At 63.1% G+C, this 13,484-nt stretch overlaps 1 protein-coding gene across 1 annotated transcript; it reads left to right on the top strand.

Moving 5' to 3' along the window:
• The first annotated feature begins 1,402 nt into the window (after positions 1 to 1,402).
• On the top strand, positions 1,403 to 12,538 carry TBC1D10A (TBC1 domain family member 10A). Its single transcript, XM_048322901.1, has 9 exons — positions 1,403 to 1,625; positions 4,779 to 4,878; positions 8,072 to 8,179; positions 8,331 to 8,437; positions 8,985 to 9,099; positions 9,320 to 9,385; positions 10,398 to 10,587; positions 10,865 to 11,019; positions 11,228 to 12,538. Exons 1-9 carry the CDS (start codon positions 1,426 to 1,428, stop codon positions 11,618 to 11,620), a joined length of 1,434 nt encoding a protein of 477 aa, XP_048178858.1. The 5' UTR covers positions 1,403 to 1,425; the 3' UTR covers positions 11,621 to 12,538.
• Positions 12,539 to 13,484: the final 946 nt, after the last annotated feature.

The following is a 13,484-nucleotide window of genomic DNA, read 5'->3' as shown; positions in this document are numbered from 1 at the left end:
GATAGAAAAAAACTGCCAAGAGAGCTCCGAAATGGAGAAGTTGTGTTTGTATCCGGGGCTGAGCCTGCCTGTGCTGGGCTGTGCTGAAGGTCACCCTGTGTTCCTCCTCCTGCTGTGCTCGCAGCCTGGTGCCCACAGAGCTTCCCGGTGGGAGCTGTTCCCACCATTCCCTCGGTGACATTTTCAGCCAAGCCCCTTTACCGGCACTCCAGCAAGAAAACTTCCCCCTGGAAATCACTTGCATGGAGCCTTGCCAGCCTGTTTCCATCTAAATCCGAGGGATGAATGCTGCAACAGACTGTGTGTGTGGAGATCTGGTACAAAACAAGCGCCATCGGAGCCTTCCACTTCAGTGGCAAGGACTGGCGGGGTCCGGCTGCCAGAAAAATCTGGAAGTAGGCTGAGTTTCCGATTTTAAGGAGCCTCATTCCCTCTTCCTTTGGCACGGTACCACCTTGAGAGGGATCTTTCCAATAACCACTCATTCTGTGCTGTAAGAGGGAGGAAATGGAGCGCTGGGCTCTGGAGAAGCATCTGGAGGTGGGATGGACCTGCCCCTGCAGGGCTTCACCCAGGACAGGTCCCAACAGATTCCAGTCTCCTACAGATCCTTTGGTGTGCTATATTTGGGAGAGCCAGGCTGGTTTTACCTGTCTGGGGTGCTGTGGATGGGGACTTTGAGGTGACACAGCGGTGGTCTGGCTGTGGGACTTGCAGGGCCACATCCCACCAGTGCCACATCCCAGTGTATGCCCGCTGCAGCCCTAGTTCAGCCCCGCTGCTTCCCAGCACAACCCTCCTGCAGTCCCAGTTTCCAGCTTTCCTGCAATGCCAGTGCCATCCCAGCACAGCCCCACTGTGGCTCAGTCTGCTCCCACTACAGCCCCATTACACAGGTCCCAGTACAGCTCTGCTGTGGCCCATGCTGGTGCCAGTATAGCCCATTTTATCTCACACTGGTCCCAGTACACCCCCATTACATTTCATCCAGGTCCCCTTACAGCTGTGTTACATCTCGTACAGACCCCAGTACAGCCCGTTATGGCCCATACTGGTCTCCGTACAACCCATTCTGTGGCTCACAGTGGTCCCAGTGCAGCTCGTTCTATCCCGTACGGGTCCCAGTCCGTCCCGTTATGTCTCACACTGGTGCCAGTACCTCCTCCCAGCCCAGCGCTGCCCCCCTGCCGGCGCGCTTAGCCCCGCCCCCACCGGCGCCCGCCGGCACTTGACGGACAGCTCCCTCCGTCCTCTCGACCAATCAGCTCTGGGGGCGGGCACTCCCCGCCGCAATCCTCGCGGCTGATTGGCCGAGTCCGTGCTCCCGCCCAATGGCGGTGCAGCTGGGGGCGTGGCCGGGGCGGGGCGTGGCCGCCGCCGTGTCCCGGCATGGCGGAGCGGCCGCGCCGCCGCTGAGGCGCCGCCATGGCCAAGAGCCGCGGGGGCGGCGGGCCCAGCTCGCCCGGCGGGCGCAGCCTGGCGGGCACCCGCGAGAGCCTCGCCGACCCCGGCGGCGATGAGCTCAGTTCGCTCGGCTCCGACTCCGAGATCAACGGCGGCGGCCCCGAGGAGCGGCGCGTCGATAAGTTCGGCTTCATCGTGGGCAGCCGCGGCGCCGAGGGGACGTGAGTGGGGGCCGTGAGGGGGGTCCGGGGCCGTGGCCGTGAGGGGCCGGGTGGGGGGACTGGAGCGCCGAGGCGAAGAGGAGCCGCCCCAGGCCCGGCCCAGTTCGCTCCGGCCGCTCGGCCCCCGCAGGGCCGGGCCTGGGGCTGGGCCGGGCCGGCCGCAGCTCTCCCGCCCCGGGGGGTTTTGTCCGCGCCGCCCCCGAGCTGGGCGCGGGGCCGCCCGGGACCGGTGTCAGGCATCGTTCGTGCCCGCGGCGGAGGCCTCAGCAGCCGGGGTATGAACAAGGGAATAAGGCTGGGAGACCTGCGGGTGTTCAGCCTGGAGAAGAGAAGGTTCCGAGCAGACCTGAGAGCCCCTTCCAGTGCCTAAAGGGGCTGCAAGGGAAGCTGGACTCCTGACTTTGAGCAAGGACCTGGAGTGACAGGATAAGGAGGAATGGCTTCCTTCTGCCAGAGGGCAGGCTTCGATGGGATATTGGGAAGAAATCGTTCCCTGTGAGGGTGCTGAGGCCCTGGCACAGGGTGCCCAGAGAAGCTGTGGCTGCCCCTGGATCCCTGGCAGTGTCCAAGGCCAGGTTGGATGGTGCTTGGAGCAACCCGGGCTAGTGGAAGGTGTCCCTGCCCATGGCAGGGGGTGGAACTAGGATGGTCTTTAATGTGCCTTCCAACTCAAACCATTCCATGATGTTCTCATGGCTTTGTGAAGAGCCCCAAAAGCTGTTCCAGCTGTCCCATCTCCTTCCAAAGAGGGGGAATGGCTGGGAAGCGTTGCTCACCCCAGCTCGGATCTGGGAGCTGCTAGCACCCCGAGGTCAGTGTCTGGTCAACTCCAGGCGCTGATTCCAGTGGACTTTTGGCCTCTACCAAACCAAGGAGGCCAGGCCGTGGTGTCCTTCCAAGGACCCGTTCTTGGTAGTGCTGGCAAAGGCGCCGTGTTCACCTCGCTCCGCAGATGAAACCGTCGGAGGAAGTGAGGCTAACCTGAGGCGCTGGGCCCCAGGGCGGTGCTGACACCCTGGAATGTGCTGTTGCTGTCGAGCTGGTTCGGCAGCGTGTTTGGTGTTTGCCTTCCTGGCCCTACTTTCACAACAACGCCCAGAGAAAGCCGGGGTGGCAGTGGGGACAATGCATGGCAGCCAGCTCCTCTGCCGCTGGGACAGCGCCTGGAGCAGGCTGCCTGGGTTTTGCCCACCTGAGTGCTCTGGTGCCAGCTGTGCCTCAGTTTCCCTGTCTATAAGGAGCAGAGTGTTCACCCCCCATGAGCCTGTGGGTGTTTCTGGGTGGGTCTGTGGGGTGAAAAGGTGCTGGAGGCTGGAATGTTGGCACTGGGCAAGGTGCATCACTCCGGGTGATAAACCTTGTCCCTCGGCACTGCGGGAGTGGTGTGGCCTCTCTTTCTCGTGGTGCTGCACCCTGTCCTGGCCACACACCACATTTAGGGGACACTTGTCCTGGCTGTCATTCCTGTGGCTGTCCCTGGGGTGGGTGTCCCTGTCCCCGGGGTGCAGCAGGCAGCAGCTCCTCTGGATGAAGGTCGTGGTGCTGGAGGCCAGTGGCTGCTCCCAGGGGTGCTGACAATGTGGTGGCTGCAGTCACTGGGACCTGAGCCTCCTCCAGCAACCCTCAGATGTGCTGGGGCCCAATCCTGAACCGCTCTAGGGCTCTGTTGGCTCACTGTCTGTCCAGGAGCGGATGAAGGGGAATACCTGGCCTCCTGCTGTGGCTGGCAGAGTTGGGATTGCCCTACTGGGAGGGGAAGCACAGGAAGGGCAGGCAGGGTGTCCCAGCATCCGAGGAGGGTCTGAGGACACCGGCAAAGGCCGAGCTGTGGAGTTGTCACCCACAGTGTGGATGCAGAGGAGCACATTCCTGGCATAGGGCATCCCGTCACTTCCCCGCCTGGAGTGCCCCCACCCCATCCTCCCGCCTCGGCCATATGAAATGCAGCCGGTCCTCGCTCCGTGCCCGCTGCCAAGCAGCCATCAGCTGGGAGCAGCTTCCAGTCTGTGCTGGCTGGGCTCCAGCAGGCCCACAGCCAGCTCCTGTATCCACCGTCCCGCGCTCCCGAGCTTCCCACGCCTCGCGGAGCCCCGGCTGGAGGCCAGCGCTGCCTCCATCCCCGTGCCGGGCTGGGGAGCTGCCGGCCATGCCTGGCCGTGCTGGGGAGGGTGGGAGCCAAGCAAAGCAGATCCTTTGGGAGCGGGTTTGCTCTCGGAACAATCGCGCTCGCCCCGTCCGACCCGCTGCGGTGGGTGGGACTCGGCGGGGAAGGGCTGGGCCGGGCGCAGGGCAGTGCTGCCAGCTGGATGCGGCCCGGAATGTGGAGAGAGGAGGCAGGGCCTGCATGTCCCGTAGTGGGGCTGGGTGCTGGAGGATGCTCAGCACCAGGCCAGTGTCTTTGGGTCCTCAGGAAGGATCTGACCCTTCCTGGGATTGGCGTGGCCACAGGGCAGTGTGGAGCAGAGCCTGGGAAGGCATCGAGTCTTCGCTGATGGTTTGAAGGAGCTTCTGCTCTACTTGGATGTCCCTGCCTGGGACCTGCCCGAGCTGCTTGTCACCCATCTCTGCGCAGATGGAGTGCCATGGGGGGCTGGAGGCTGCGGTGCTGGCTTCAGCATCGCAGCAGCATCCCCTCTGCCTCAGCAGGGTTAAATTGGATTCCCTGGCTAGGCTGAGCCGTTTCTGGAAAACACTCCCCTCCCTCCTGAGGGACCCTAGTCCAGGCTTGGCGCCGGGCCTGGAGCAGTGCCAGGCATTGGGAGCGCAGTGTGGCTGGAGCTGTGTGGATGACACGATGCTTATGGCCCCGTGTGCAGCCAGCCCCTGCCACAGGGATCAGGTCTTGCTCATCCCTCACCTTCCTGGCATGTCCCTGGGGATGCTGTGGCACGTGGTGCATGCAGTGCAGGCTGCTCCCGAGAGGTTTGAGCTGCTGTGCTGGCACAGTGATTTCACTCACGGATGGTGAGCGAGTGCTTCCGGCAGCTGCTGAAATGCTGGTGCTGCCAAGCGTGTCCCAGCTGGGCCCTGCGCCTTGAGGGGTGCAGCCACCTGGACATGGGGGGCACCCAGGGTGCTCGGGAGGCCAGGGGGGCCAGCGCTGTAGGAAGGACTGGGCACCCACTGACCGGCCTCTTCCTCCCGGTCCCACAGGCTGGAGGAGGTGCCCTTGGAGGTGCTCCGGCAGCGGGAGTCCAAGTGGCTGGATATGCTCAACAACTGGGACAAGTGGATGGCCAAGAAACACAAGAAGGTAAGTGACAGCCGTGTCCCCCCTGGGAGGTGGCAGGGAGGGACAGCCAGGCACAGCGGTGTCTCGTTGGGGCAGCCTGGTGTCACTGGTTCCCTGCAGACAGGCATCTGTGTGCCTCTGGATGATGCTGTTGGCTTGAATGGGCTGTTCATTCCCCTTGGAAACTAGAGGTTGGGGGGGCTGAGTGGTCCCGAGCCAGCCCACTTCTGCCTCCAACTGTTCCCTGCCAGGCTGGAGCCTTCCTAGGGCTCCTTTGGCTGCCTGCAGACAGCCATGGGAATTGTTTGCTCATGGAAACTTCTGTTCTGAGCATCTTGCAGACCAAAAAAAGCTCTGGGTAGGAAATGTTTGAGCCTGATGCACATGACACTGGTCTGTGAACTGGGGTCCCCGGGAGATTCATGGTGTGGTGGCTCCATGGCTTGGTTTCCTGGTGCTCCCTGATCCCCTGAGCCTGCAGATGAGGCGGGAATCGGGATGCAGCAAGTCCCGGGTTGCTGCTGTGTGTCTGCTGGGAGCGGTGAGGCTGCTGGCATGGCACAGCAGTGCCAGAGAGTGGCCGAAGGGCCTTCTCCTCCTCCTCCTTCTCCTCCTCCCCGTGCTGGCAGAGTCTCCTGGCACCCCTCAGTGTGCCCAGATTGCTGTCCCCACTCAGTGCCTGGTGAATGACACCGGAATCCCTCGTCTGTTTCTTGGCTGCTCTTAAAGGATTTGGGAGAGCTTTCTGGGCCACGGCAGGCGGGCGCTTTGTTCTGCGGGCAATTTCTGCTGCTCTCCGGCCGTGTGCCACAGGGTGCCCTCCGGGATGGGGTGAGAGTTCCAGCAGCCCTGTGCCTGGCACAGCAGCTCGCCTGTGCTTGGGCTGAGCCTCTGGGAGTCTCCATGGGGCTGATGTGCTGTATAGTCTGTCCTGCAGCAAAAATCCATGCCTGGAGCTTCGGAGAGGCTGCTCCAGAATGCTGCTCTGTGCCTGGATCCCTGGGGCTGCTCAGGGAAGGCTGCCAGGCCTGGCCTTGGATGCTGTCAACTATCTTTGGTCTGGCAGGAGCCTGCTTGGTGCAGGTCCCTGCTGCTCTGGGGGAGCTCCCTGAGCTTCCAAAAAACCCCAGTACTTTCCTGGCCGCCTCACCAGCGTTGGCAGGCAGCCCAGGGATCCCTTGGGCCAGCTCCTGCTGGGCTTGCTCACACCTGCACTGCTCCAGCATCCCAAAACGCTCCGTACCTGGCCCTGATCCCAGCGGAGCCTGACCCCACATCCTTCACGGCGCTGAGCCGTGCCAGCATCGTGTGCTGGAAGGAGGGCAGACGTGTGGGTGGGCAGCTCCCACTGCTCTCCCAGCGTGGGCAGCACTCTGACTTCACCTTGCTTTCAGCATCCCTTAGCCCAGACACACTCCCAGTCCCTGGAAGAACACGATGGGATCGCAGGGGTGATGGCAGGACTCAGTGTGGGACCAAGGGGATGAGCTGTTCAGCCCCGGTGGCGCTGGCCTGGCCGGCTGGAGGGGCTGCCAAACCAAAACCCAGGGAGGCGGTTTCCTTCCTGGCAGCTCAGCCAGCAGGAAGGGGAGCTGGCTGGAAGTGGGAGCTGTCAGCAGCCATGGAGCTGCCCACAGCAGCCCTGGGCATTGCCCGCCGTGTTTCCTGCCAGCACAAAGGGACCTGCCTGTGTAAACAACCAGTGAGGGAGCAGCAAACCCCCTGGGGAGGTGGTGGTACCACACTTGGAAACAGCCACCTGCTCCCCAGTTGCTCTAGCAAACAGAGGAACACAGCCCTGGGCAGGCAGGAGAGGCCTGGAGAGGATTTGGGAGCTGTTGGCCACTGCTCTCAGAGCCCTGGCACAGTTGGCATGTGCCACGCGAGCAGGGACGTGAGGAGGGGAGGCTGTGCTGGGGTGTTGTGGGGGGTGACTGTGCTGAAAGCACCAGGCTTGTGGGGCCCACCTTGCTGCATGCCCTGGCTGAAGGCTGTGGGGAGAAGGACACATAAGGATGTGGAGCTGCTGGAGCGAGTCCAGAGGAGGCCACGGAGATGCTCCCAGGGCTGGAGCCCCTCTGCTCTGGAGCCAGGCTGGGAGAGCTGGGGGTGCTCACCTGGAGAGGAGAAGGCTCCAGGGAGAGCTCAGAGCCCCTTGCAGGGCCTAAAGGGGCTCCAGCAGAGCTGGAGAGGGACTGGGGACAAGGCATGGAGGGACAGGACACAGGGAATGGCTTCCTACTGGCAGAGGGCAGGGCTGGATGGGATATTGGGAAGGGATTGTTCCCTGGGAGGGTGGGCAGGCCCTGGCACAGGGTGCCCAGAGCAGCTGTGGCTGCCCCTGGATCCCTGGAAGTGTTCCAGGCTAGGTTGGACAGGGCTTAGAGCAGCCTGGGATAGTGGAAGGTGTCCCTGCCCAGGGCAGGAGCTTTGGAATGAGATGGTCTTTAATGTCCCTGCCAACCCACACCATTCCATCATTCCGTGATTTGGAGCTGCTGCTGTGATGAGGAGCTGGAGTGGGATGTTGGGGGCTCTGTTTCGGTCCCTGCTGGTGCAGGCAGCACCAGGGCTAAGCTGGCTCAGCTCCCCACACAGAGCAGGTACCAGCTGCCTCGCCTGGACTTTGGTCCTGGCTGGTGCCCAGTGCCAAGGAAACCAGGGGCACAGGAAACTGTGGGCATGGAGCTGGCCCCCAGGGGCCTCAGGATCTGGCCGTGCGTGGAGATAGGACCAGACCTGCCCTGCCCAGGATGAGCAGGTGGAAAGGCTGAGACACTCGTCAGGGTGCACATCCCTGCTTCCCATGGCCCCAACGAGGAGTGGGGGGCTGGGCTGGGGAGCCTCCCCTGTGTCCCCAGTGCTTCCCATGTGGACAGAGCCACTCGCTACCCACCTTGGCTCCAATGTTTGCTTTTCCAGCTCCCAGCAGGATCCGGCTTTGAGGCAGTGCCAGGCTTGTTTGGAGCCGTTTGCAAGCAACAAAGCTTTGGCTGGGCCCCTGGCAGCTCCCCCGTGCTGCTGGTGCAGCCTTGACTGCCATTCCAGCAGGCATCCCTGCATCCCAGGGGCTCAGAGACACTTCCCTTGTTTGGGAAGCAGCAGGGGAGCGGCCTGTGCCCATGGTGCTGGCCTGGCTCCCACCTTGCCCCAGGAGTCTCTTTGTTTCCCAGTGCTCTGTGATTTTCCCGTGACGGCTGTGTCTCTCCCGCAGATCCGGCTGCGGTGCCAGAAGGGGATCCCGCCCTCGCTGCGGGGCCGTGCCTGGCAGTACCTCTCCGGGAGCAAGGTCAAACTGGAGCAGAACATGGGCAAGTTTGATGTGAGTCCTGCCAGGGACCCTGCTGCACCACCAGGGAGGGGACAGTGCTGGAATGGTTCCTGCTCCCGCTAGGGTTTGGGTGTATGCTGGGATCTCAGACATCTTGGAGGGATGTCAAGGGTGTTGCTCACCCCAGTCTTCTCCTCCCCAGGAACTGGACCTTCTCACAGGAGATCCGAAGTGGCTGGATGTGATCGAGCGGGATCTCCATCGGCAGTTCCCCTTCCATGAGATGTTCGTCTCACGTGGAGGCCATGGGTACGTGGAGCTACTTTGTGTCCAGTCCTCAGCAGCCATGGGGTGGGCACTGTCTATCCCAGCTCTTGGAGCCACACTGGTGTCCCCAGTGTCCTTCCCCGTCCTCCAACAGTTCCTGTGCTCCCACAGTCACAGAGTATCCACTGACTGAAAACAGGATGGCTCAGACCAGTGGGGTGTGAATTGCTATGGCAGGAGGGCAGAGGGAGGAGGTGGCAGCCTGTGGCCTCCGTTTCACCAGGAGAATGCTGCTCCCAATGTGTTGGGGAGCATCTGTGCCCCTGCGCTTGCAGCTGGGTCCCTGCCTGTCCATGGCTCACCCTGAGCCGCGTGGTTGTCTCCATGTCCCAGCTCCCAGATCCAGGCAGGATGTACACTCTGTGGGCAGAGCTTCCCAGAGTTGTTGTGTCCTGTAGCCCTGAGTTTGTGTGCAAAAGGGCTCCCAGCCGGGGACTGACCCAGGCTCGTGCCTGGGATGCACGGGGAAGGCTGCTGGGCCACATCCATGCCGTGTGCCCAGCTCTGCGTGCCCGGGGTGTTTCCGCAGGCAGCAGGACCTGTTCCGGGTGCTGAAGGCGTACACGCTGTACCGCCCGGAGGAGGGGTACTGCCAGGCCCAGGCGCCCATCGCCGCCGTCCTGCTCATGCACATGCCAGCCGAGGTACGGGCACGCGGCTCAGGGCAGGGGATGCAGCTGGGACCTCTTGGAGGGTGTGGGGCCCTTTGGGGGGGCGCTGATGAGTGGGGTGCCCGGCTCAGGGCAACGCAAAGTGCCCCAGGAGTGCTCTGCTGCTTCTCACCCTCTCCCGTGGTCCCTGGGAGCAGGGAGGGGGCCGCAGGGAGGTCCCCTGGGTGCTCACCCGCTGTCCCTTGGCTTGCAGCAAGCGTTCTGGTGCCTGGTGCAGATCTGTGAGAAGTACCTCCCTGGCTACTACAGCGAGAAACTGGTGAGTAAAGGGTTCATGGTGCTTTCAGCAGTGGCAAGGACCTGCAAGGTGCTGCACCTGGGTCGGGGTAATCCCCAGGATCAATCTGGGCTAGGGATGAAGGGATCAAGAGCAGCCCTGGGGAGAAGGACTCAGGAGTGCTGGTAGGTGAGGGCTGGAAATACCCCGGCCATGTGTCCTGGGCTGAGCCCCCAGCGTGGGCAGCAGGGGAGGGGGGTATTCTATCCCTCTACCCTGCTCAGGTGAGACCCCACCTGCAGAGCTGCCTCCAGCTCAGGAGTCCCAGCACAAGGAGAACATGGAGCTGCTGGAGCCAGTCGGAGAAAACTATGGAGATGCTCCAAGGGCTGGAGCCCCTCTGCTCTGGAGCCAGGCTGGGAGAGCTGGGGGTGCTCACCTGGAGAAGAGAAGGCTCCAGGGAGAGCTCAGAGCCCCTTGCAGGGCCTAAAGGGGCTCCAGGAGAGCTGGAGAGGGACTTGGGACAAGGCATGGAGGGACAGGACGCAGGGAATGGCTTCCCAGTGCCAGAGGGCAGGGCTGGATGGGATATTGGGGAAAAAAAATTCTTCCCTGTGAGGCTGGTAAGGCCCTGGCACAGGGTGCCCAGAGCAGCTGTGGCTGCACCATCACTGGAAATGTCCAAAGCCAGGTTGGATGGGGCTTGGAGCACCCTGGGATGGTGGAAGGTGCCACATGGCAATGGGGTGGAACAAGATGAGCTTTAAGGTCCCTTCCAATCCAAACCATTCCGCGATTTTATGTCTCCAGGCCAAAAACTCTCAGAGCTCCTCACCCCCGAGAAAGAAGGGGTCTGGGGAGGTGCTGGGTATTCCCACAGTCTCCCTGTTGTGCTGTGGCTCCCAGGAGCATTCCACAGTCAGGGATGGGGGCTCAGTGTAGCATCCATGGAACACAGCTCTGCTCTCATATCAGGTGTAGAGCTGGGGCCAGGCACTGGGGGCTGATCCCAGGACTGGGGTATTCACTGGGATGCTGATCCCTGTCCCTGCAGGAAGCCATCCAGCTGGACGGGCAGATCCTGTTCTCCCTGCTGCACAAGGTCTCACCTGTGGCCTACAAGCACCTGAGCAAGCAGAAGATCGACCCCATCCTGTACATGACGGAGTGGTTCATGTGCGCCTTCTCCCGCACGCTGCCCTGGAGCTCCGTCCTGCGCGTCTGGGACATGTTCTTCTGTGAAGGTAGGAGCTCCCCACCATCCTCCTCCTGCTCCCAGGGGGACTGCACTCCCCATGGCCGTGCGAGTTGTAGCAGGGCAGGTTTGGGGCAGCCACATGCCTGGGCTGGAGATGGGCTGTTTTCCTGGGGGTTAGGAGGCATGTGCATCCCAAATTCACCCTCCTGCATGTCCTGCCTGTTAGTGGGACTGGGATCTGCTGCCCCACAGCATTTGAGGGACATGGTGGCAGTGTCACCCTGTCCTGCCCAGTACTCACTGCCTCACGTCTCCTCTCGCAGGAGTGAAGATCATCTTCCGGGTGGGCCTGGTGCTGCTCAAACACACCCTGGGCTCCTCGGACAAGCTCAAATCCTGCCAGGGCCAGTACGAGACCATGGAGAGGCTGAGGGCCCTCAGCCCCAAAATCATGCAGGAGGCCTTCCTGGTGCAGGAGGTGAGGTGCTGGGGACAGTCTGGAGGCCCAGTGCCACCCAGTTGGCCAGTACTGCTGGACTGGGCTGTCCCTGGGTGGGTGGAGCATGGGGAGCAGCCCTCAAAAAGCTTGGTATGGGGTTGCCTCTGCCCTGAGGGGGATCCCACACCCAGCCCTGGTGGCACTGTCATTGTCAGAGGAGGTGCTGATGGCACAAGTGTCCCCACAGGTCATCGAGCTGCCGGTGACAGAGCGTCAGATCGAGCGGGAGCACCTGATCCAGCTGAAGAAGTGGCGGGAGACACATGGGGAGCTGCAGTGCAAGTCCCCCCCGCGCCTGCACGGCGCCAAGGCCATCAGCGAGGCGGAGCCCGCCCCGCGCAAGGCGCTGGAGCCCGTCCCCTCCATCATCGTCTCCCCCGGGCCCGCCCCCGTGCCCAAGGCCCGCAAGAGCAAGGAGAAGAGCCGGGAAAAGGGCCCAGCCAGTCCTGCCAACGGCCCCGGGGCCGAGGGCAACGGGGCGCCCGGCACGACCCGGGAGCTGCTGCACCCCCAGGTCTCCCCCCACCACCAGTCCAAGGAGAGCCTGAGCTCCCGGGAGAGCGAGGACACGTACTTGTAGGGCCCGGCCCACACCCCGGGCAGCCGGGCTCAGCGGGGCTGCGCACGGACCCGGGCGCGAGGACACCGAGGGGGACCCCTGGCATCCGGCGCTGGGGGCTCTGAGCTGGAGGGATGGGACAGGGGGGCTGTGCGGCTCCGTGAGAACAGTGTGGCCCCCTCGGGGCATCCGTGGAGCTTGGCCAGGTGTGGTGACCAAAGGGGACACCGTGAGTCTGTGCTGGGTGCCCACCCCGCAGGGTGCTGGCACCACGAGCGGTGGGAGCCCGGGCAGGGGGTGGCTGAGCCACCCGAGCTCCCTCCCCACACTGGGGGGCTGGGCTGCCCCTCGGGCCCTTCTCCCCGTCCCAGAGCCCCTCGACCCATCGCCCCCCAGGTCCCTCCCGTAGCCCCCATCCTGCGCCAGCCAGGCAGCCCCCCCCGTTCCCGAGCACTTAGGCCTGGCACAGGGCACTGGGGGTACGCGAGGAGCTGGGGGACCCCTCGCCCCCCTCTTTATCTAGTGAGGATATATCAAGCTGTAGCCCTATATGTAGTACCCAAGTTACCTACTCACTGAGCCTATTTATTATTCCTCCGAGGCAGGACAGGGACCGAGGCAGGATGCGCTAGAGGCAGCGGGATTTGATGCCCAGGACTAAAGGGCTAAAGCCCCCCCATCCCATGCCCTCCCATCCCCAAGCTCCCCACAGCTCAGGGGGAGTGTTTACCCTGCCAGGGCTCACCCCATCACTGCCGCCCCCTCCCAGGCCCTAGCACAGGTGAGACGGGGTGGGTGAGCAGCAGCCAGGTGCTCCCTGGTTGTGGGGTCCCCTCTGCCCCCCCTGCCCTCCCCGAGGGCGGGTGGTGGGTTTGTAAAATAAAGCGGGAAAAGCAGTTTTGTACAAAGGGGTCAATAAAGCGAGTGTGTAAAGGCGCAGCCCTGGCTCTCACCTCTCTTGGCCTGGGATGGGGGGTGAAGGGTGGCATGAGGCTAGGGTGTCACCTCCCACTTCCTGCACCAGTACCAGCCTCCACAGGCACCCTGACCTGGACCCTACCTCCCCATGGTTCTCCATCCCTGGGGAGCACCCTCCCATTTGCACTGGGCACTCTGACCCTGGCATGCATTCTACCCTGGGGCCCATCTCCCCTGGCTGCCCTTGTCCTGGGGGGCAGGTGCTGGGCAGCGTCCTGGGAAGGGCCGTGCTGCTGTCACCGCTCTGTCACTGCTCTGTCACCGCTCTGTCACTGCTCTGTCACCGTACAGGGTGGCCCAGCCCCGCTGTCTCACCCAGCCTTGGGGCTGCCCGTTTGAAGTGGAATGGGAGGAGACTGGGACCTGCCTCAGCTTGTGATAGTGGTGGCTGCCAGGCCTTGGCGGTGCCATGGGATGCACTCCCATCCCACCAGCTAGGCCTTTCCCCCTCTCCCACTGTCAGCTCCTGTAGCTGAACGGAGCCAGGAGACGCCTAATTAATCCCATGACACCCCAGAGCTCAGCTTCCCACCCCAAAATGGTGCCCAGGCCATCTCTGTCCTGTTTTCTGCAGGCAGGAATTCTACCCAAACCTCCATTCCTCCCTCCAGAAACCCCTTTTTCCCGGGGATGGCCCTGGTTTTGTGAATCCCCTCTCCAGGCCTGGTGCTGGGGCTGAGCAACCGGGTGGGACTCGGTTGGGTGCTGGGGTAGGGTGGGGTTGGCAGTGGGCTCCCCAGAGGGTCTCTCTTGGTTGGGCACCCCGGGTTCTTGAATTGAGGCTGGTTTGGGCACCCCAGGGCTGCAGCTCGGGGGTACCCCGGGACTCTGAGCTGGAGCTGCTCCGGGCACCCCGGGGCTCTGAACTGAGGCTGCTCCCGGAGCACTGGGACCGGGTCGTTGCGTT

The sequence above is a fragment of the Corvus hawaiiensis genome, chromosome 18, assembly GCF_020740725.1.
Source record: "Corvus hawaiiensis isolate bCorHaw1 chromosome 18, bCorHaw1.pri.cur, whole genome shotgun sequence".
NCBI classification, from domain to species: domain Eukaryota; kingdom Metazoa; phylum Chordata; class Aves; order Passeriformes; family Corvidae; genus Corvus; species Corvus hawaiiensis.
Note: the sequence above shows the minus strand (reverse complement) of the source record. Positions and strands in the feature narration are given on the sequence as shown.